The sequence below is a fragment of the Quercus suber genome, unplaced genomic scaffold (assembly GCF_002906115.3).
Source record: "Quercus suber isolate HL8 unplaced genomic scaffold, Cork oak 2.0 scaffold_74, whole genome shotgun sequence".
In the NCBI taxonomy this organism is placed as follows: domain Eukaryota; kingdom Viridiplantae; phylum Streptophyta; class Magnoliopsida; order Fagales; family Fagaceae; genus Quercus; species Quercus suber.
Genome location: NW_027069539.1, coordinates 1228188 through 1252458, shown reverse-complemented (window position 1 = coordinate 1252458; position 24271 = coordinate 1228188). Strand labels below are relative to the sequence as shown.

The following is a 24271-nucleotide window of genomic DNA, read 5'->3' as shown; positions in this document are numbered from 1 at the left end:
TGCCATTAGGGTTTTCCCCATTCGTAAACAAATCACCGTGTTATTTATTTTCCGTTGCATATTTAGTTGATTGGTGATTTGTTTGTGCTTCCATAAAATTGCATGATTAATTGATTAATTAATTACTTGGCTAAATTAATTAATTAGGGTTAATCACAAGGGGTCATTCAGATTGTGACCTATCAGGGATGACCAGTGGGTTGACATTTAGGTGATGACAGATGAATTCTAGATCCACTCTTGGAGCTTCATAGGCGTTCCAAGCAAATACATCTATGTTCCTTCTGAGAAATTCTACCAGTTCTTCCTTCTCTTGAGGTGGCAACTAAGAGCTAACTTGGAAAAACTTTTCTGGATCATCCCCAATAGTGTCCTTTATCAAATGTTCACATTTCGTCTCCTCGGCTGATTTATCAATGGGCGCCGCTTGGTGTTTTAACTGCTATAAATCTTCTCTTGGATGGGTCGAGGACTCAGCTTCAGGTTTATGCTGTATGACAGCTACTAAGCACTTTCTGGCCACAGATTGATCTTTCAAAATTTCCTAAACTCGGCGTTCTGATGGATATTTAATCTTCTGTTGCAGAGTAGAAGAAATAGCCCCTAGTGCATGAAGCTAGGTTCTGGCCACGATCCCTGTATAGGGTGAATATGCATCTACAACAATGAAATCCACTTCCACTATCTCCGAACCAGTTTGCACATGTAATAGTATTTGACCCCTCGGGACAACGACCTTCCCATCAAAACTCACCAGAGGGGAACTTAGGGAGTTAAGTCCTCGAGTTTTAAGTTCAGCCCCTTGTAAAGGTCAAGGTACATTATCTCAGCTCCATTGCCTTGGTCCACCATCACCCTCTTCACATCATACCCCCAATCCTACAAGTAACTACCAAAGTGTTGTTATGGGGTTGGATAGTCCCACTTTTATCCTCGTTAGAGAAGCCCAGGACTGGTGGAATTTCCCTTTTATCCCCCTTCAGATCCTAACCAACGTCTCTTGTGGATAGGCGGGCCATGGACAATATCCTAGATGGCCAAGATCCTGTTCTCCCTGGTGCAGTGAAGATGACATTGATAGTTTCCAAAGGGGGTCTTGAATAGTCATCTCTACAAGGTTCCGAGCTGGCCTGGATCCCTTGGCCACTGAAATGATGCAGGAGTTGTTTCAATTTGCTCTCGCGGATAAGTTGGTCCAAATGATTCCACAAGCTTCTACAATCCTCTGTGGTATGCCCATGATCCTGGTGGTATTGGCAATAGAGGTTATGATTACGTCTTTCGGGGTTTTCCACCATCTTATTTGGTCATTTGAAGAATGGCTTGTTCTTAATCTTCTCTAACACTTGATGCACTGGCTCTTTGAAAATAGTGTTGACAGCTTGAATATTTGCTGATCCTGACTGCCCAGCAAAATCCCTATGCGGTTTGTTATTATTGTAACGATCCGACCTGAAATCCCTCCTCTCCTGAGGGATAACCTTGTCCTTTCCCTTCCCTTGCTGCTGGTCCTCTTCAACTCTTTTATACTTGTCAATCTGGTCCATGAGCTGACGCACATTGATGATGGGCTTACCAGTCAAGGATTGTCTTAAACCATGCTCGGATGGAAGGCCAAGCTTAAATGTACTGATGGCCACATTATCGAAGTCACCTTCAATCTCATTAAACAACTCCCAATATCTGTCGGAGTACATTTTAAGATTCTCACCCTCTTGTATGCTCAAGGATAGGAGGGAAGCTAATGACCTAGGAACTTTCTTGCAGGTCACAAACCGGGAACCAAATGCTTGAGTGAGTTCGTTGAAAGAATTTATGGATTCTTCTTTTAGGCCATTAAACCACCTCATCGCAATGGGTCCGAGACTAGATGGAAAGACTTTGCACATCAAGGCCTCATCCTTGGAATAAACAGCCATTGTCTAGTTGAAATGGCTCATGTGCTCAATAGGATCAGTTTGCTCGTTGTAAATGGTGAATGTTGGCTGATGAAAACGTCAGGGAAGTCTCGCCCCCTCAATCCTACACATGAAAGGCGACTTAGAGATTTGGTCCAGAGCTCTACTCATGGCGTCGTTTCCTACGCCCCTATATGGTGGGCTTTTAAACTGCTGCTCATTATGGAGCTTTTCTTCGTAAGAGAAAGACTTACTAGGCGGAGTTCGAGACCTCCGTTTGTAACTAATGTCTCTTCCATCATCAGAAGAAACGTCACTATCAGGGGAAGCTCATTTCCTTTTTGCATGGTGTAGCTCCCTTTTCAACCGGTCAATCTCCAGCTACATGCCCCTATTGCCCCTTGCATAGGAGACATGACTACCACCTCGTGACTGGCTCCTCTCATCATGTATTGTGTGTACACTTCCTTCACGACCACCTCTCTGCTCGAGGTTGAGGAAAGGATCACCATGTTGGGATGCCCTCGACTTTGCTTGTTGTGGACCTGATTCTGCCATAGTTGGCCGTTGCGTTCACCATCGCTCAAGCTCTTCCCACAGACGGCGCCAATTGTGGGGTCACGATTTGTGGCCCAAACCCAAAAAGAGATAGGATATGAGCCCAACATAATGAATTTTGTAGAGAGTGGGTAAAAGAGCTGGGCTATCTTTGAATTAAACAACGGCTAGAAAAGATTTAAAAGATGGATAAGCACAGAAACACACTTAGAACTTGATTAAATTGGCGTCCGAGGAAATGAATTACAAATTGAACTGTTCCTAAGAGTTAAGGTAGTCCTTAATGCTACAGTAAATCTTCTTCTCTCCTCTTTTTCTATATTCCCTGACCTCTCTCTTATGGGAGGTCTTTTACGTTATATAGTTTCCTTAATTTTAGATCATCTTGATCATACACTTGTTAATCATCCAAGCCTTCAATTGAGTATATGTCCCATCAGGTAGCTTCTTTGGCTCTCTCTGAATGGTGGTAGTTGAGACTGCACTGTTTAGGGGTCTTCTCTACATAAATGCGGCCAAAAAAGTTGCTGCAGTGCATTTAATGCGGTGGTAGCAACTTTTCTTTTAGATATTTCTGTATTCTTATCAGCTCCATACGTGCATAAAGTTCATCCTTATCGTTGAAACTTCTTGAAAGGTCACCTGAATCACCCAAGTACTTGCTTGAACAATATTCATCCTATCCGAGAAGGATAGCCTCCTCGGATTATATTCCTCCATTCTTTCCTCGCATGATCCTCTGTTCCGGGACCTTTCCCAATCATTTACTCCTCCTCGGACATATCCATATCCTCGATTAGGGCTCAGGGCCCAGTATATGATTTTGGGCTTTTATCCCCACAATAATAATAAATGATACTGTTAGATTTAAACTTTAAGGACCCATGTAATTAACCTTTACCAGTTTCAAGTATACTCCCTCTCTCTTTTAAATGATAAATTTTTTAACAATACTTTATTCAATTAAACATATATAATTACGTAAGGGTGCGGTGGTGATCACACTATAACATGGCAAGTGCATATTCCAAGGATGGATTACTTACGTACAAAGACATTGTTCAATGATTAAAAAAATAAAAAATAAAAAACACATTCTTTAGTGAAGTTTTAGAACTCTAATGGGCATCTTTTTTTGAAACTATATAAAAAGAAACTAAACACATGTACATAATTATTATATATATAGGAGACTTTGAGATCTATTCAGGCCATGCTATTTTTCATCTCCATGCTCATAATAAGACTGTTATACTCTGGGACACAAAACACCACAAGCAGCAAACGTAACACAGGGACATAATACACAGAACAAGTAGCACAATCTTCCTCTATAAGCTCCAAATGATGTGGAGCCTTAAGACAGTATGTTGGTAACTATTAGCCAGCTGAGGCTAAGACAGAACCGTCATGATCAATGTTCAGAGCTGGAAGTTGGATATTGAATTGGCAGCCAGTGCCACCATTACTGTCACTAATGCCGTTGCCACAAATAGAATTATTTCCACACTGGCGTAGTTTAACAATGAGTACAACAATAAAGATCAGGAGGCCAACTATTGCTGCAGCGATTTTAGCATCCTAAAGCAGCTCTTCCTCCCTGTTACAAAAAAAGTTATAAATTGTCACTAAAACACACACACACAAGCACGTTAACTTTAACTGGGCTAAAACAGTAAAACCCATGTATCAAAAAAGATGATAATTAACTTTAGCTAGTGTTTACTGTTGGGGACATATTTTTATGTAATTGGTATATCCTTTGACAAAACGCACTTTACTTGTATTTGAGTAAATCTAAGTAGGTTCAAGATGATCATCACAAGTGGTTAAATTGAAGACATGAAAATTACTCAGGAACTGCTCAAGAAAAGTGCAATCTGCAGGTTTCAATACCTTCTCAACAGAAGCTCTATCTGTTGAGATTCATTAAATCTCGATAGATATCTCGATCGATCGAACTTACAGATTTTCAGATTACAGCCACAATGTTTTTATTCTAAAAGGTTATTTGTTTATGGGTTTGTATAATCCTTATTGGACTAGGAAAGCCCAAGGTTTGTGTAAACCTATTTGGAATAAGAGAGCCCATTAAGCTCCTATTTAAAGGAGATAGAAAAAAGAAAAACCTAACCCTAGAGAGCTTCATAAGGTTTTTTTTTTTGAAACCCTATCCTCCTCCTACAGAAGAAAGAGTCTTTGCTGCGTTTCTTGTACGCCTTTGGGTTTTGTGACCAAGCAAAGTCTCTTGCACCAACATTGAAGATCTTATTGGTGTTTCTATGTGAAGCTGCTGCAAATCAACTACAACAATCAAAGGGTTGCTGTGGAGTTAGTTACGTACTGGGATTTGTGCAAAGAAGTAAGCTGCGTACTGGGATCTGCGCATCAAATTTGTTAGTCACGTACTTGGGAGCTTTGCATCAAAAGGGGGAACTGTCACTACAGATCAAGTCCAATTAGGTATTGGGGTAAGGGTTCAACTGTAGGTTGGTAAGGTACTTGGGATTCCTTTACTTGTAACCGCTTGATTTGATAATAGTGGAGTTTCAGGAGCGGTGACCTGAAAATCACTCGGTGAGGTTTTTGCCGCAAGGATTTTCCCCATTCGTAAACAAATCACCGTGTCTTTCAATTTCCGCTGCATTTTTAGTTTTTGGTGATTTATTTGTGGTTCCATATATTTGCATGTTAAATTGATTAATTAATAACTTTGCTAATTAATTAATTGGTTTAATGACAATGGGTCATTCAATTTGTGGCCTATCAAGTGGTATCAGAGCAAGCACACTCTGGATTAGGTTTAATCTTTGCTGTGTTGATCCATTGACCCCTGTTGTCATGAAAACTCTTGATTGTTTTGATTTGCATGATCTTATGTTGAATGATGATGATGATATTCAAGATGCCTATTGCAAACTTTATAATTTTGTATGAAATCTCTTGAATGTTCTACAAAATTAAAAGCTAAATTTAAAAAGGTCAAACTTGAAAAAGATGATTTGATTGCAAAATTGGATGAAGCCAATAATTTGAATGAGAATTTTAAAAATAAAATTTCATCTCAGGTGGACAAAATTAAGAGTTTGGAAGAGCAACTAGTAGAATTTAAAACTGAAGTTGAAAATTTAACTAGTGCCAAACTTGTTGTTGAGCCTAACTCAAAAGAAAAAGATTTTTGTGTTCCCCCGTTTAAAAGGAATAATGAAGAGTTGAAAGCTAATATTGCTAGGATAAACAATGGCAAAAATTCTGATGTTAACGCTGAAGTTTCTAAACCTATGTCTAAAACTCCTCCTAAATTGAATAAAAATTTTGAATTTGTCCCCACTTGTCATCATTGTCATATTGTTGGTAATATTAGGCCAAATTGTCTTAAGTTGTCAACCTCTAAGGTTAGTCCTCCTTTTAGGAAGCCGAGTAGCTCTAAAACTACTCATGTTTGTCACCATTGCGGTGATTCTGGTCACACTTGCTCTAATTGTTTCAAGTTGTTTCCTCATAAGCGAGTGTCCAATAGGTCTCATCCTTTGTCTAAAGGTTCTGTACCTATTCTTAGTGAGTTGTTAAAAGCTTTGAGCTTTTTGACTCAATTTAAGGGGAATTCTAATTCCTCTATGCCCTTTAGTAATTATACTAGGACACGTGTCTTTTCATCTTCACGGTCAAAGACTCGTGCTGTGTGGATGATAAAGGATCCTAAGACTTAATTGTCTTTTCTGTTTGTCCTTTGCTTTAATTCTTTCTATCTAAAGTATGACTCTCTTTGCTTGATTTCTTATCTATTTTTGGAATCATGCTTTCATGCATCTGCATCTTTCTATCATGACTTCATGCATAAGCATCTTTCTTTCATGCTTTCATGTTTGTTTAACATGTTTTTGTGTGTTTACTTTCAATTTTGTTTATTTTTGTTTTTGATATAAAAAAAAAATTGAAAAATTAGAAAAATATAAAAACAGTATGTGTTTTGTGTACATTGGTACTTGCGTACCTTGGATGGCCATTGAAACAAAGTTTTCTAAACTTTGTATCTCATGTAACTTAGATGAGCATCTCTGTGCACAACTAAGTAAGTGAGCTTTGTGACTCTTATTTGTGATGAGTAAGATTAAGTTATCTCTTGAACTTAACACTCATATCACTCTTTTTGACGGGTAGGACTAGAAAATTTTAAGAGAAAGGCATAAATAACCATCTCACCACTGTTGCCCGCCAATCATAATATGACACATGTATGCTTCGGCATAACAAAAGTGCAGTGTTAAAGACACTTGTATGCTTCGGCATAGCAAAAGTACGATGTCAAATGCTCAACATCTTGGGTATTTCTTTTCTCTCTTTTATATGCCCATGTATGATATGCTTAAAAAAAATATGCAAAGAAAATAAAAAGCAAAAAGATTAAAAATGCTTTAAATATGATTGCAAGCGTGTATTCTAAGAGATATGGGAGTTATAAGATGTACCTCGAAAGTGATAGTCTCCATCAAACAGTTATGATTGTGTGTGAGTTAAAGTTATTTTCTCACATCTCAGATCGTCATAACATGTATACACATATGCAATCTTGCGATGTTTTTCACACACAACACGCAATATTCTTTGCTACTTTTGATACATGTGCAGGTACAATGAGATTTGGCCATCACAAGTGTTTACATGTGCTAATGTATGCTCACTAAATTGTCTTGACTTGTTTTTGAAAAATAAAATTGATTAGACTTGTTTAGTATGTGTGTGTGTTTTTGAGGATCCATGTGCTTAAAATTTTTGTTGAGAGATGATTTTGAGAACTTAATATGTTGAGTGGATCATTGGTTGAGGTACATGTTGGATTGCATTCATATCTGTGTTTTTCTCTTCTCGAAAAACTGTTTTTAAAAGTTGGCTCGACACCTCCTCGATACCTTCTTATTTGTCGAGCTTCTCAAACTTTTTCTTATCGCAATCCCGACACCTCCTTGACACCTGGTGGATCGATCGAGAAAGTTTCTGACCTCTCGATAACTTCTCGACACCTGGTCGATCGATCGAGTTTCTGTTCTTGTGTCTTTGCCTTCTTTCTTGACACTTGTCTCGATACCTCTCGATCGATTGAGATTCCCTTGCATGCATTTCATTTTTTTTGTTTTGCATTTTTTTTCCATAACATCTTGTTATTCTTTTTCTTATAGGTCTATGGTTCCTTGTTCTCCTCCTTTCCCTCTTTGTCAGTTTTCTGTCTATCTCCTATCATGTCTTTTGGCTGTTTATGCCCTTTGACAATCGTGTTAAAAAGGGGGAGAAATTTGAGAATTGAATGTCATTCCTCAGGGAGAGTAATAGACTTAGGGGGAGAACTTCATGTTAAAGGGAAGAATGTTTTTGATGTAACTAACTAAGGGGGAGAGTTAGTTTGATACACATTGATATTGACATATATTTTGTGTTGTGTATCTTTTGGTTTTGTAACCATTTACATACATCATGTGTTGCTTCTATATTTGATGATGATGTATGTGTTTCATTCTTTATCCCACATGTGTTGTTTCTTTTCTCTCTTTATACACATGTTTCTTGTTTATTTAACTTGTCATTATTTTCCACATGGTACCTTGATGTGTTTTGTTTAGTGCCTTTCAGGAAAGGCAAGTTAAAGCCAAGTCAAGATTCTGAACCTTCTTCTTGCAGCAACTTCCAAGGTTCAGATCTTTTAGACTATGCTTATTTATTCTGTAATCTTGAGTAGAATGTATTCTAGGACATTCAATGTACTCTTATGGTTTTGTCACAGATTGCCAAAATGGGAGATTGTTGGGGACATATTTTTATGTAATTGGCATATCTTTTGACAAAACGCACTTTACTTGTATTTGGGTAAATCTAAGTAGGTTCAAGATGATCATCACAAGTGGTTAAATTGAAGACATGAAGATTACTCAAGAATTGCTCAAGAAAAGTGCAATCTACAGGTCTCGATACCTTCTCGACAGATGAAGCTCTATCTGTCGAGATTCATTAAATCTCGATAGATATCTCGATTGATCGAGCTTACGGATTTTCAGATTATAGCTACAATGTTTTTATTCTAAAAGGCTATTTGTTAATGGGTTTGTATAATCCTTATTGGACTAGGAAAGCTCAAGGTTTGTGAAAACCTATTTGGAATAGGAGAGCCCATTAAGCTCCTATTTAAAGGAGGTGGGAAAAAGAAAAACCTAACTCTAGAGAGCTTCATAAGGTTTTCTTTTTGAAACCCTAGCCTCCTTCTACAGAAGAAAGAGTCCTTGCTGCATTTCTTGTACTCCTTTAGGTTTTGTGACCAAGTAAAGTCTCTTGCACCAACATTGAAGATCTTATTGGTGTTTCTATGTAAAGCTGCTGCAAATCAACTACAACAATCAAAGGGTTGCTGTGGAGTTAGTCACGTATTGGGATTCGTGCAAAGGAGTAAGCCGCGTACTGGGATCCGTGCATCAAATTGGTTAGTCACGTACTTGGGTGCCGTGCATCAAAAGGGGGAACTGTCACTACAGATCAAGTCCAATTGGGTATTGGGGTAAGAGTTCAACTGTAGGTTGGTAAGGTACTTAGGATTCCTTTACTTGTAACCGCTTGATTTGATAATAGTGGAATTTCGGGAATAGTGACCTGAAAATTATTCGGTGGGGTTTTTGCCGCAAGATTTTTCCCCATTCGTAAACAAATCACCGTGTCTTTCAATTTCCGCTGCATTTTTAGTTTTTGGTGATTGGTTTGTGCTTCCATATATTTGCATGTTAAATTGATTAATTAATAACTTGACTAATTAATTAATTGGTTTAATCACAAGGGGTCATTCAGTTTGTGGCCTATGACTGTCTGTAAAATTGTAAGCAGCGGAAGAAGGTGGAGGGTTTGCAAAAGTGCAAGGATTGGAGGAATAACTGGAAAATGTGAAAATGGTTTGGACATGAAACGTGCCATTGATAATTTGGAAGCCTTGAAGTTCAGATGTTATATAGGCACTTGGAATTGATATTCTGAAGCTTGAAGTTCAGGTATTATATAAGCAGTTGTGGAAATTAAAAGGCTCACTCAATGGATGGGTATTGGCTAGCTAGCACAATCAAAATGCTTCCCTTTTTTGTTTTTGTTTTTGATTACACTCTTAACTCTAATTGCAGTCCTGGAGTTTTGTCCCAAATGGTAATCTTCAGAATTCTTGGATTTCCATCATGCACGTCACTTTCGCATTTGGCAATCTTGAAATTTTTGCGAGGCAGGACATCCCTTTGCACTACTGAAGTATTAACAATGCATTGGCGGTTTCAATTCAATGGCATTCTTGAAATATTTGGTAATGGCAGTCTTGAAAATTTTCTCCAAATTTTGGTTTCACAGGAATGTTCCAATGACGGTCACGACAAATTTGGGGTTAGAATTAGATGACTGTGATTTGTGACTGTTACTCTTTTAGACTTTGTGAGTATCGCCTGCAAATTTTGGCTTAGCTGGCAAGGAAGTCGGGCTGGGCATTCATGTTCCATTTTTTTTTTTGGATTCATGGAGGTTCCATTTGGAGTGGCACTTGAAATTTGGTGGGAATGGATTGACAATGTTAGTCTTGAAATCTCGTAGCAAATGTTGGCTTCACAGCAATTTCCCATTATAGGCAGCCTTGAAATATTTAATATTTTCAGCCAGAATGAGACTGGCTGAACTTCAATTTTGGCCACAAGTACAACAGCATTCTTGATTTTACTTGTTAAAAGCTAAAATAAACTATTTTTTAGCAACTTATTCCAAAAAAATATGCTACAACAAGAGTGCTATTGTTAAAAATTTTGACAACTAAACTACAGTAATTAAAGTGTCATCTTTGACACTTTACTGTAACTCTAAAGTTATAAAAAAACTAATATTATTTTAATGTGTTTTAATATGTTAATGGTTGTGATTGTTAATTATTGTGTTGGATATATTATTTTATTATATTATTTATATTATTTTAATGTATTGAATATTAAAATAAAACTTTTGATGTTGAGTATATTATAAAGTAGGACGTTAAAATAAATAAAATAGTGTTTCTAATAGCTAAAAGCTAAAAGCTATATTTTTTAGCAACTTTGTTGTGAATGTTAAAACATCAAGTGCTTTTGTTATGGTTATAGGTTCATCGCAGTTGTCCATATAACCCTTCCACTAGTCATCAAATTAATGGTGCAGTAGACTCGAGAATTTGATAAAAATACCTAAACTTAAAAACATCCAATACATCACACTTACCAACTTGCACCAACTTGTTCATGCTCGTCATATTAAAGCATTCATAACATCACATGTTCAACTAAATCATCAGGTGTTCATCAAACTCATCTTATTCATACATGCATCCTCATGTTAGAATTCATGATGACTTACCTCATTGCATCATCAAAGTATACTCATGCACAGAGGCAAGTTCATGTTCAAATGCATGTTCATTCAACTACATTCAAACCCTAATCACTAATCTAAACTAATAAAAAAAATAAATAAAGCATGTTATCTAATTGATCCGAGACATAAGGATATGTTATCTATCCTAAATAGAGGTTGAAACATGCATCTAAACCAATTAATAAGCGTAAAACAGAATAACAAACAAGTTCTGGGATTCCAAGTTAAGCATGCGTGCACAATAATGAACCTACTTATGCAACCCGACCTAGAACCCAAATATACAAAAACCACTTAAATTACATCTAAACTAATATATATAGCATGCTACTAAACTACTAAGCAATAAACTTAAACTACGCAGCAGATTAATAAAGCAGAAAAAAACAAGAATAAAACTTAAAGAAAATAAAGGAAAAGAGGAAGAACAATACCTCAAACAAGAAGCTCTATAGAGCTTGATTTTGATTGTCCTCTCGGTCAATCTATAAGACAAAATACTAGAAGGTTAGTAAACTTTAACTAGAGAGCTTAGACCAGAAATGGTCCCAATCCAGAAAACTTTAGTTTGAAGGTGTCTTTAAAGAAAAATTGTCTTGAATCACTATTTTTCTAATGGATTCAGTGTGTTTTGGGAAAAGAGCTTAGCATGCCTTTTATAGTGTCAAGAGGGAGGGTGCAAGACTCTCCCAAGTTATTCAGGATTAGCTCTACACGTGTTTCCATAAAAACTTTCCTTATATAGCTTTGCTAACTCCTACCTCTACCTACGTACGCAAGCTCGAAAGCTACGCACTTAGGGTCAAGTTTGTTAGGTTTTAAAAATTTAGGATTTTATGTATTTAGAACTCTAATTTGTATTGTTGGCAAACCATGATCAAAACAGGTTGTTTAGTCTTATTTAGGCTTGCTCAAAGTTGGGTCTTTCATATAAAGTTGGAATCGAGTGGCTGCAGATGCATTGGTGCATTTCGGCCTAGCTCGATTGATCGAAGGAAAGACTCGATCGATCGAATCTCGGGCAGAATGTTTTTCTGTAAAATATTCCAGCTCAGCCCTAACTCATTAAACGTTTTGGGTTTTCTATTTTTACCCTAGGTAAAAACCCTAGCCACATTTTTAGAGTTGCTCCAGTTGAGTTGTTGCTCATACTTTACTGTTTTGTGTAAATCTCTTGTGAGATCTAGAGGAGCTTTTCTTTACACAAAGCTTAGGGTTTTCAAGGTAGAGATTACTTCAACATCTTGATGATCAACTCGGTTGTTACCATTGAAGCTTAAAGATTATCAAGCGTGGGTGCTTGTAGCTGATTGGAGAATCCAAGAAAGAAGGAGTCCGTGGATTCAAAGCTTGCACGTGGTCGTGTCAGTAAGTTCTACTAGTGGGTAGTATTAGAAAGTTAAGCAAGGAGCTTGTAAGTCCTTTTGTACGAACTTCGATTCTTTCAAGATAGTGGATTCAGGTTTATCTTGAGGATAGCTAGGTCAAATCCTCCCCAGATTTTTACCGTGTGGTTTCCTGGGTCATCATATCATTGTGTCTTTTATATTTTCGCTGCTTTATACTTTTCATATGATTGTATATTTGTGATAACCTAGGATTGTTGAAATTGACTAAGTTAATCACTTGGCTAATTAATTAGGTTAATCTGGTTGTTTTAAGGAGTCTAAAACTGTTCAAGTGGTATCAGAGCGGGTAGCTCTTTTGTTTGAGATTTTTTGATCTCAGAGCTGATCCTTGACCCCTGTTGTCATGGAGCATGGACACTCTCTTGTTGTTCCTCCTCACTTTGATGGGAATAACTATGCTTATTGGAAAATAAGGATAAAAGCATTTCTGAAATCTATTGATGAGCGGGTTTGGAATTCCGTTGAATACGGATGGCAGAAACCCACTACTCCTGTGAGTGAGTGGCAAACTTCTGAAAAAGAAGCAGCAGGCTTCAATAGCAAAGCTATGAATGCCATCTTTAATACTGTTTCTATGGAGGAATTTAAGAGAATCTCTAATGTTGAGGTTGCTCACACTGCTTGGAAAATCCTCCAAACTGTGCATGAAAGCACAAAGGCAGTAAAGATCAATAAACTGCAGCAATTGACTTCTAGATTTGAAAGCATTAGAATGTCTGATGATGAATCTTTTGATGAATTCTATGCTAAATTAGATGATATTGTTAATTCTGCTTTTAATTTAGGTGAAATCTATGATCAACCTGTAATTGTTAGGAAGATTCTTAGATCTTTAACTGAAGACTTTAGACCTAAAGTGACTGTCATTACTGATAGCAATGATGTGGATATCATCCCTGTTGATGAGCTTGTAGGATCTCTTCAATCCTATAAGTCTGACCTACCCAAAGTGAACAAATCCAAATCAATGGCTCTTAAGTCAGTTGATGATGTTGATGCTGGTGGATTTGATGATGAGCTCTCTGCTACAGAGATTGCGTACCTTGCCAAGAACTTTAGAAACTTTCTTAGGAATAACAATAGAAAGGCAAGAGGTACAAACACTGTTGAACCTAGAAACTTTAGGAAGAATGATCCCACTAAGGTTAATAATTTTGAAAAACCTAGAGAAAAAGTTGGTCAATCTTCAAACAATCCTTTGGGTGCTCAGTGTTTTGACTGTCAAGGGTATGGTCATGTGAAATCTGAATGTCCTACATTCTTGAGATCTAATGGTAAAGCTATGGCTATAACCCTTAGTGATAATGAGGTTTTTGATGATGAGTCTGGATGTGACGAGGATGGAAACTTCATTGCTTTTACTGCTATTGCAGTAGTAAATGAAAGCATATCTGTTGAAGAGAACCCTTTTGATTGGGAACTCTCTGAGGATGCAGATCTTCAAGAGGCCTACAATAAACTTTGCAAAATTACTGCAAAGGATGCTATGAATGTTGAACTTGGCCTGAAGAAAATTGAATCTCTTGAGCTTGAAAAGAAGAATTTGCTTGTTAACTTATTTGATGCTAATGATCTTTTGAATAATGTTAAATCTGAGAACATGCTCTTGCTTGGTAGAGTTAAAACTTTGGAATATGACTTATCTGTTGCTAGATCTGCTAGTTCTAAACTAGATCACATGTTGAATGTTCAAAAGTATCCTTCTGATAAATCTGGTTTAGGATATGTTGAAAGCATCTTTGATTCTGCACCACATTCCACAAACTTTGTTCCTCTATCTTCTTCTGAACCTTCTGCGAGTGAGGTTATGAGTGAAACTGTTAAGCCCCCTGTGAGTGAGGTTGTTAAACCCATAGAAGTCTCACCACCTAGGAAGATTAGGGTTGATCTAAGAGAGTCTAAACCTAAGGATTCTACCCATTCTAAGGACAAGATACATGGTAAACCTGCTTGGGCTTGTCACTTTTGTGGAAAGTCTGGACACATTCGTCCTAAATGTTACAAGCTTCAAGCTGCTAAGAGAGCAAACAAACCAAATGTGCATGTGCCTCAAGCACAAGATCCTATGGCACTCATTGGTGAATTGGTAAAGGCGTTGAACCTTTATTCCAATCCTGGAGTTGGAAATTATGCGAATGTGAATAAGAACTCCAATGCTCATGGTGCATCTAAAAGGTTTTGGATGCAAAAGACTCGACCTAATTGAATCTTTCTGACATGGTCCTTGTGCTTCATTACTCATTCCTTTGTGACCATTGTTATTTGGTTTTTTGTGTTTTTCTTTGTTCTAGGACTTGCATTGCATTACATTCATGCATTTCATTCTAGGATTTATTGGTTTTCTCTTTTAATAATAATAAAAAAAAAAAAAAAGGAGAAAAGTAAAATATGTTAAGCACTATGTTTCTTGGTTTTTAAAAACAAGGTTGGTCAATTTAGTTACACATAACATGTCTTATGTACCTTGTTTAGTTTTGATGAGCTTATTTATTGCACTTGACTAGTTGAAACTTTGTAGTGCATATTGTGTGGGAAAGATGTTTATGGTTTTTGATCACTTTGTCTTGATCTTGAAGTCGCATGTTATTTGACTGTCGGACTTGATCCTTTTTAGAAATGCATAAATAACCATCTCACCACTGTTCACTAGCCAATCATTAACACCTTAGTGCATATCATAAGATTTTGTGCTCGAGAAAGTGTAGCACATGTACAAAAAGAACATAAGGTGATGCCTCGGCTTAATTGCTTAATGCTTAAAATTGGTGTGTACTATTAGGCTTGATGCCATCTCACATAATTAAAATTGGTGTGTATTATTAGGCTTGATGCCATCTCACATAATCATGAGGCAAAAAAAAAAAAAATACAAGAAGCTTACATGATTACAAGCTTTTATTCTAGGAGATGTGGGAGTTATATGATGTAACTCTTTAGGTGATAGTCTCTTTTAAATTCTGTGTGATGAATTTTATAGATTTTGTGATTGATTTCTATTCACATATCACCTCACATGTATCTAAAGTTTTTGCTAGTTTGCACACACTACACAAGTTACTCTTTGCTAAACACTATACATGTTCTTGTGTGTGTTTTTGGTTTGACCAACTAAGTTTGAAAAATACCTTGAGTATTATGCAAAATATTTTTTTGCTTGTGAATTTAAAGGAAGAACCGGTTGAAATTTTACCTTGGAGAATCTGGGATTATAAATTTGGGTTTTTGAAAAAGCATTCCATTTCATCTCATACTCATGCATTGTGTTTCATTGTTTTTAATGCTTTGAGGAGTTATTTTCAAAAATTGGTTTGAGTTTTTCAAAACTGAAATTTTTCTCAAAATACTGTGATCCACTACCTGTTTCGATCGATCCAATTTGTTTTTCGATCGATCGAAAATATTTAAAATCCTTTTTAAAACTTTCGGAGTGATTCGATCGATCGAATGTAATTTTCGATCAATCGAAAGTCGAGAATCAGGTTTTGAAACAGTACTATTTGACTAATTTCTCTCCTTTTTCAAAAGACTTTTTCAAACTTTCTTTTCTCTCTCCGAATAGGCAAGGGTCTACAACGATTTTTTGTCGTTTTCCTCCAAAATTTTTGCAAGAATTCTCTTTCCTCAAGCCGGTAAGTCTCTTTTGCCCCTCATTTTGAGTTTATTTGCATTTTTCATGCATTTCATCTCATAATTTCGGACCTCTTTCTTTTTGGGATTTTTGATGTTTTAAGCCCAATTTTGTGCAATTGATCAATGGGTTTTTATGGGGACAAGCTATAAATATGTTCTTGATAGTTTAATTTGATCAATTTTGGGTTTTGTGGAAAATTGAAAATTCTAGGGTTTATAATTGTTCCGAATTGGGGATTTTGTTCAATTAAGTTGAATTTGATAAAATTGGCTTGGTAATTGGATGTAATTAGGCATTATCATCTATGGATTGTATTTTGTAATGCTTAATTCCTCCATGTGCTTCAAAATTTTACAAGTGGTTTTCAAATTTTTGGGGTTTTGGTTAGAAACTCTATGCTCGAGCCAATTTTGTGAAATTGAACTTTGTTTAATGCATTAGTACATGCATCATGGCATTTTAACTGTTCATGCATCATATAGTTTGTTTTTATTTTTTGGTGCTAATTTGCAGTCTGCCTTTGTTTTTATTTGTTTCTCTTTTGGTTTTCTCTTGTGTCTCTGTTCTTTCCTTAGCATCATGCCTAGGAAAACTAGGGCTCGTAGGTCTGTCCCTTCACCTACTCCTTCCCCCCCGTCCTTTGACCGTGAGAAATTTTCGAGTGAGAAAAACTAGGAGATCTTTGAGAAGCTGAACCTTAAGCGTAAGATATGGTCTGAGTGTTCTGTCATTCTAGATGAGTTGGATCCTACCATTAGGGCAAATTTAGAGCGTAGGGGCTGGCTACCCTTGGTGGATATTTCTGATCATCCTCCACCTGCTACTTTGATTTGAGAGTTCTACTTGAACATCTCGATCCGCGTCTATGATTCCAACACTTTAGTAAAGAGTTGGACACGAGGCGTAGAGTACACCATTACTCCTACCGTAGTGGCTGATGCTCTAGGGGTACCTTTGGTCCAGCACCCTATCTACCCTTATGATGAGTCTCCCATTTTGAGTGATGTCATGTCTTACATCACTGGGTCATCTATCCAGTGGGGTTTTGATCCTAGGATCACCACTGCTGAGCTTTCTGAGCTTCACCATCTTTTCTTTAGGATAGTGTGTCATTGCTTTTGGCCCATTTCTCATCTGCACATCATTCCTCTTGAGAGGTGTGTATTTTTGTATGCTCTAGTTACTGATGCTCCTATCAGTTTTCCTCATTTGTTCCTTCGTTCTTTGAACGAAGTGTATAGGAGTTCATCTTCCTCTCATGCCCTGGTTCATCCTATTTTTATTCATAGGATTCTTCTTTATCTTGATCTTAGTGGTTTCCCCTCCTCTGAGCTTGTGCATGTCATTGGTCCTTTAGGTGCGTCTTTTCTTAGACAGAGGGCTGCTCATCTTCGAGCTGGCTCTAAACACCCTAGGTCTTCACCTTCTAGGTCTGCACCTCCTCCCTCTTCTTCTACAGGTCCTATTGGTGAGGCTGTTCCTGATCCTGATGCTGTTGTTGTTCCTCCACCTCCATCGAATGACTTTGATATCTGTCGTACTTTGGAGACTGTCCTGATCGTTCAGGCGGCTCATGGTCAGATTTTGGTGGACTTGCTTGATGAGATCCGTGTGTTGCGAGCTGATCTGGCACATCTTCGGTCTCCCTCACCACCTCCTTTTGATGATGGATTGTGATTGCCCTTTGGCATTCTGTCTCAAAAAGGGGGAGTCATGTTTGTAGAGGAGTTTTGTAGTTAGGGAGAGTTTTTGTTGTTTTGAGGAGCTTGTGGCGCTGTTAGATTGTATTTAGGCGCTTCACCTTGTATATCATTTTTTTTGGGATATTCACGTTAGGGGGAGTAACATTGATTGATATACATGTTTTCTTTTTTATTCTTGTTGCTTTGGATTCACTGTTTATTGATTTATATTCTATGAGTTATTCATTTGATATATGTCTTTATTATGTGTTGTGTGAATCATACAAGGATGTTATACCTGTTTATATACTATTTTCTGTCACACATGCGTTTATGCGTTTGTTGAGTATTTCAGGAATAAACACGATGATTCAATTGAGCTGCTATCTACACTTGCAACTGATGGATAGTAGTTAGGATTGAATTTTGGTTTATGAGCATTATTTTTGTAAAGGGCTTTTTAAATTGTAAACTTTGAGCTTAGGATTTGTGTTTTGTCACGGATTGCCAAATGAGGAGTTTGTTAGGTTCTAAAGATTTAGGATTTTATGTATTTAGAACTCTAATTTGTATTGTTGGCAAAGCATGATCAAAACAGGTTGTTTAGTCTTATTTAGGCTTGCTCAAAGTTGGGTCTTTCATGTAAAGTTGGAATCAAGTGGCTATAGATGCATTGGTGCATTTCGGCCTGGCTCGATCGATGTATATAAAGAAAAACCCTAGCCACGTTTTTAGAGTTGCTCCAGTTGAGTTGTTGCTCATACTTTGCTGTTTTGTGTAAATCTCTTGTGAGATCTAGATGAGCTTTCCTTTACACAAAGCTTAGGGTTTTCAAGATAGAGATTACTTCAACATCTTGATGATCAATTCAGTTGCTACCATTGAAACTTAAAGATTATCAAGCGTGGGTGCTTGTAGCTGATTGGAGAATCCAAGAAAGAAGGAGCCCGTGGATTCGGAGCTTACACGTGGTCGTGTCAGTAAGTTCTACTGGTAGGTAGCATTAGGAAGTCAAGTGGGGAGCTTGTAAGTCCTTTTGTACGAACTTCAATTCTTTCAAGATAATGGATTCAGGTTTACCTTAAGGATAGTTAGGTCAAATCCTCCACAGGTTTTTACCGTGTGGTTTCCTGGGTCATCATATCATTGTGTCTTTTATATTTCCGTTGCTTTATACTTTTGATATGATTGTGTGTTTGTGATAACCTAGAATTGCTGAAATTGACTAAGTTAATCACTTGGCTAATTAACTAGGTTAATCTGGTTGTTTTAAGGGGTCTAAAACCGTTCAAAGTTGCACACACAAGTTGTGTTCCTACGTATGCAAGATCAGGGTTTTGTAAGGTTTTCAAAACACCAAAACATCCTTCAACTTAAAGAGTTTTCATAACTAGACCCTTGAACAATCATGAGCCCTTTAGTGATATCGTCATTAGAGAATGGGGGCTCAAGTAGTAAGTGGTACAAAATAAAGTGTCTACAAATATTTTTATTATTATTTAAAGTCTGATCCATCTCATAGGCCCAACAAAAAATATCAAACAGAGTACACTCACATGCACACACAGTTGAGTTAAACCCTACATGGTTGGGCTTTAAGCTCATCTATATATGTGGGTAAGGTTGACACTTAACAAGGTCTCCTTCTCCTCCTTCAAAAGGGTAACACACATCTAGGGGGCCCATGCCCCAACCAAAGGCCTAAATGGATCTGAGTGGATTGGTGGAAAACCCATTATCATACTTAAAGCCCATTATAGGCAATAACACAGATTATAAATTGGTGGGATGAACTTCAAAGAGTTTCAGCTTGAATGGAACTTAATCTCTTTCATTCGCCTCTAACCGAGGTTATACAAAGTGCATGTGTGTGAAAATAAAAAATAAAAAAAGATTTGGCTCAATTAATAAACGTATTTATTTAATTATGGCCTAACAACATGTCAAGGTTTAACTTCTTTATTCTCAATGGAGTCGCTATTGTGAGTGCACCACCTTGTGTAGGACACACACATGTGGTTCTGCCCCTTGAGAGTACACAATAGCCAAATGGATTAGAGGTGGAGGGTTGGGAGTCGCCACCTAGTTTAGGACTAGAAACCAAATTGGGCTTTTTGGGCCTCTTACATATGTCTAGAAATCATATATTGGATCCGAAGTTAGGGTACAAGAATGAGAATGTATTAGGTGCCCAAATCCGTTCGGCTTGTGGGCCAGCCTCCATTATGTATTGATTGGCTATACATAATTAAAGTGTTTATTAAAACAACCCATACCCTAACCTAACCTTAATCACACAATGCATTTAATAAAATAACACACAAAATATCTAAAAGATCACAATCAACAAATAAATGAAACACATTAAATCACAATTAAATAGATACTATTAAACATGGAAAGTTGACCATCAAATTAAACACACAAAGAAAGATATCAAATTAAACCAACCATGGCAAAATTAATTAAGGAAGCTATGGAAAATAATTAAATAACCTAAAACATGGTCAAATAAAATCATATAAAATGTGAAAAACAATCAATTTGATAAAAACAAGGCTTTCACCCATTTTAGGTTTGGGATACGTATATGCAGCATCAAAACCCTACGTATCCTGTGTCCGTAGTCTCGATGATGCATACACATCCTAACACAAAAACTAGAATTCTACATCTCAAGTTAAATCAATTGCATGTGTAATTTTAAATTAAAGAGAAAAACAAAAGGAAACACCAAAACTAAATAAAAACTATATCACGGCCAGATTAAAATCATCAAACAAATATCACAATCATTTATCCAATCATATATGAATATTCAAGTTAACATCACACAAAGAACATGTTAAATTAACAAAAGCATTAAGTAAATGCACAATAATAATAATAATAATAATAACAAATTATAATCAACCCAAGATCAGATTAATACATATCAAAAGATTTATAAACATGAAAAAATAAAATATAAGAATTTAAAGAAACTATATCAATGAACTCATGTGAATCCTAGTAAGTAAAGGAAAAATCATAGATAGAAGACTCACCAAGCTTAGGATCACGAGTTTAGAGCTTTTTTAACCGATCTTTCAGTGCCTATAACATAGAGATAAGATTTAGAATACAAGAGAGATTAAAGAACACAATAGAACTTAGGTAGTCACAACTCAAGAACAATATTTTTTAAAAGGTTTTGAAAACGAAATTAAAAACTAGTTGATACCTTAGAATACTACTCTAGAGAGGTTTGTGAAGATTAAAAAATATGCAAAAGTGTTGTGTGAGTGATTATTAAAGATGACTAGGGTTTTAGAAAAGTGGAGGCACTCTCTCTAACTAGGTTTTTGGATGGAGGCATAAGGTGAGTATATATATCAGTAAGCTAGGGTTTTCAAATGTTTTTGGATGTTCCTAAGGGTCTGTGATATGGCCTATCCCGAAGATTAAAGCTTCGGGGTCCTAAATATGGAAAATATAGGTCTTGGAAGTGAGGCTGCGTACGCAGCCTTGTGAGTGTGCATATGCAGCTTTGAAGTCACTTACGCAGACTCACCAAGAACACTAAATTCTGACTACATTGATGGTCCAACTTCAAATGGCCATAACTCATTCATTTTAAATTTAAATTGGAAAAAATTTTGTATTTTAATTGAAGCCCAAGATTTCTAATTTCCAAATGCAAAAAGTATCATTCAAAAATTATATATGGTTAAAAGTTTATGGTAAAAACATTGAGCAAATATCATCTTTTAGTATATTTTCAAAACAATTTTGAGCTATTTTTTTTTGACAAAAGTGGTAGAAATTTTGAGCTATTTTGAATTGTGATTACTTCCAAAACATTGAAAACAGTTCAATTACCTTTGGTTGACATATGTCAAACTCTTCATAAATTTCGGAAGACATTTTTGATAGTAAAAGAAGTGAGGGATTGATAGGAGGAATTGGATTATCTATGGTAGGTAGTGAGTTGGAGTTAGAAGATGAATTTGTGTTTGCGGAAGCCATGGAAATAGGTGAATATGGATCAGAGCTCTGATACCATGAAAAGCTTACTCAAAGAAATGGAACGTTGTTCCGTACGTAAAACTATATTTGCTAATCTGAATTACATAAGGTTCTCTGTTTTACATATATATATATATATATATATACTCATAACAGAGAAAGGAAATAAGAAGCGGGAAATACTGAGTTTCTTAATTATAACAAACTCATTAGCACTAACTAACATAGAATGAATCTATTATTAACACGTGGAGTTGTTCTCATCTTAATCAATACAATAACGTTTTGGCTTAAAGTTATGGAACTCGGACTTGTTTAGAAAACGACATCATTCCTTTTTTAATCTTTTTGTGTGTTTTACTAATGCACTCGACAATATCGTTTTAAGCTTTACTGTTGGAACAGTATTGTTAGTGTGTTCATCTTCTGCCTCTTGTCTTTCAATACAAAAGTCAATGGGCCAAGAAATGCGGGGTTGAGGCTTGAGAGCCAGCTTCATGTGCTTTTAGACGAAGTCATCCTAGTTATAGAGCTTGAAACAGAGGTAATCAATTAGCAATATTTCACATAATCTATGTTGAAAAAAAAAAGAAAGAGAAGGATAATGGCTTTCTCCTTTGTCTGAAAAGTGTTAAAATCAACGCAACAAAGTTGTCTTCATCTCGACCCAGGAAAAAAATGAAGTTGTTTCATCTTATTTGATAAATTGAACCAAGGTGAAAAGATGTGCCACTTTAGTCCAGCGTGCACAAGCCTTAAATTACCTCCCCATTCGGGCCCAATCCTAGACCAAATTGACTTAACAAGATCACAAAAACCGGGAAATGGCTTAGCAAGTCAAGGTTTCCGGGAATTGGCTTAGCAAGTCAAGGTTTTCATTGTAGGTAAAGAAGGTGTGCTGTTTATTATTATTTTTTTTTTTTTAAATTGTATTAATTTGTTTCGGATTCAAAGCATGAGAGGGCCGTAGCATTGGGTACAGGTTTGAACAGAGAATAGAATTGTGTGTGGATGTGTACTGATTAGCTTTAAAAAAATTTGATAAGGCAGGATGTTGCTATGGAAACTGTGTATTACTATATAACATGGAATCAAAGTTGGAAAGTGTGTATTTATGTCATTTCATTTTATAAAAAAATTCATACTACAAAATTTTGATTCCTGTGTCCACACTTTTGATTGATTGGAAGAGTTTTTTTTTTTTTTTTTGATTTACCAATCCCAAAAGATAATTAAAACGGGATATTTGATGGCGTCGACCGTTTTCGATTTTATATGGAATTTTTTTTTTTTTAGGAAACACTGCCTTTCCCTTAAAACATGAAATTTTTTTTATTGATTAGCTTAAAAAAATCTGATATGGCAGAATGCTACTGGTAGGTGTAATACACCCGACCTAATTACGGAAACTCCATATTACGACCCACCACTCTGATTAAGGTGAAAGGTACGTTCCAAAAGCACTTTTAGTGCCACTCTGACTAAGGTGAAAGGTACGTTCCAAAAGCACTTTTAGTAACTAAAAGTGCTTTTGGAACGTACCTTTCACCTTAGTCAGAGTGGTGGGACAGAAGAGGCGAAGGGTACGTTTATAAAATCCACCACTCTGTACTCTGAACGGAGTGGTGGGATTTTTTTTTTTCAGAAACATTATTGGTAGGATTTATAAATGTACTTTTGGTGGGATTTTTTTTTTTTTGTTTGGTGGGGTAGTCCTACAGAAGAGGAGAAAGGTACGTTTTATAAAACCCACCACTCTGATTTTTTTTTTTTCAGAAACATTTTTGGTAGGATTTATAAACGTACTTTTGGTGGGATTCTTTTTCTTGTTTGAGAAACACTTTTGGTGGGATTTATAAACGTACCTTTCTCCTTAGTCAGAGTGGTGGGGTAGTCCTACAGAAGAGGAGTAATATACATGCATCCCTGCAGGTATAACTTGGACCATCAGCTTCATTCCTTCTTCCTCCGCTACCCGAGAGACAAAAAAAAAAAAAACTTCCGCTTCATTACCTTTTTGTAAACCCTCCTCCTGCCCCTCACACGGTTTACACTTTTTGCATAACGTCCTACGCTCTTCCTAGTTCCTATCCTTTGACAATTCTAGGAAATCGTATTTTTTGTCTCCTCCATGGCCAGGTAACACTGGCTAGCTAAAGTTATTTGTGTATCTGAGTGTGGAGAGAGACTTCTAATTCTTTTCCTGTAATATTGATACAATTTCTTTTTGCAACAGCTTGCATTTGAGCGTTAAAGACGTTACAGAAATCGTGACCCTCCTGATCCTCGTTCTTAAACTCATCACTAAACTCCGCAAATGTATAAGATATTTCAGAAGCGGTGGCCAAGCGGTGGTTTGCAGTAACGTCACCGGCGGTGACGGCACTACCAACAACCAAATGGGTAAGTATTAAACTTCAGAATGTTGATGACAACTCTATTGTAGCCTCTGTTGAAGCCGTCCCAGCCGACGCTCGACCCACCGCCGTCCCAGCCGCCGATCGCCTCAGACCGAGCCGTCCCAGCCGCCCATCTCTCTCAGACTGCCTCAGACCTCGCCGTCCCAGCCGATCCACTTCAGGTCAGTGAATTTTTTTTTTTGATGAATTAGTGAATTTTTTCATTTGGGTGTTCATTGTTTTGGCTAAATTTTTCTGCGTTTGTGTCATCATTTATGGT

The 24271-nt window shown here is 36.7% G+C and overlaps 1 protein-coding gene across 1 annotated transcript; it reads right to left on the bottom strand.

Moving 5' to 3' along the window:
- Positions 1 to 1307: 1307 nt before the first annotated feature.
- On the bottom strand, positions 1308 to 1919 carry LOC111999226 (uncharacterized). Its single transcript, XM_024031347.2, has one exon. The coding sequence runs from the start codon at positions 1917 to 1919 to the stop codon at positions 1308 to 1310; it is 612 nt and encodes a 203-aa protein (XP_023887115.2).
- Between the last annotated feature and the right edge of the window lie 22352 nt (positions 1920 to 24271).

Coding starts and splice junctions, on each gene's coding strand:
- LOC111999226 (XM_024031347.2), bottom strand. CDS start 1,919: ATGGCTGTTTATTCCAAGGATGAGGCCTTGATGTGCAAAGTCTTTCCA.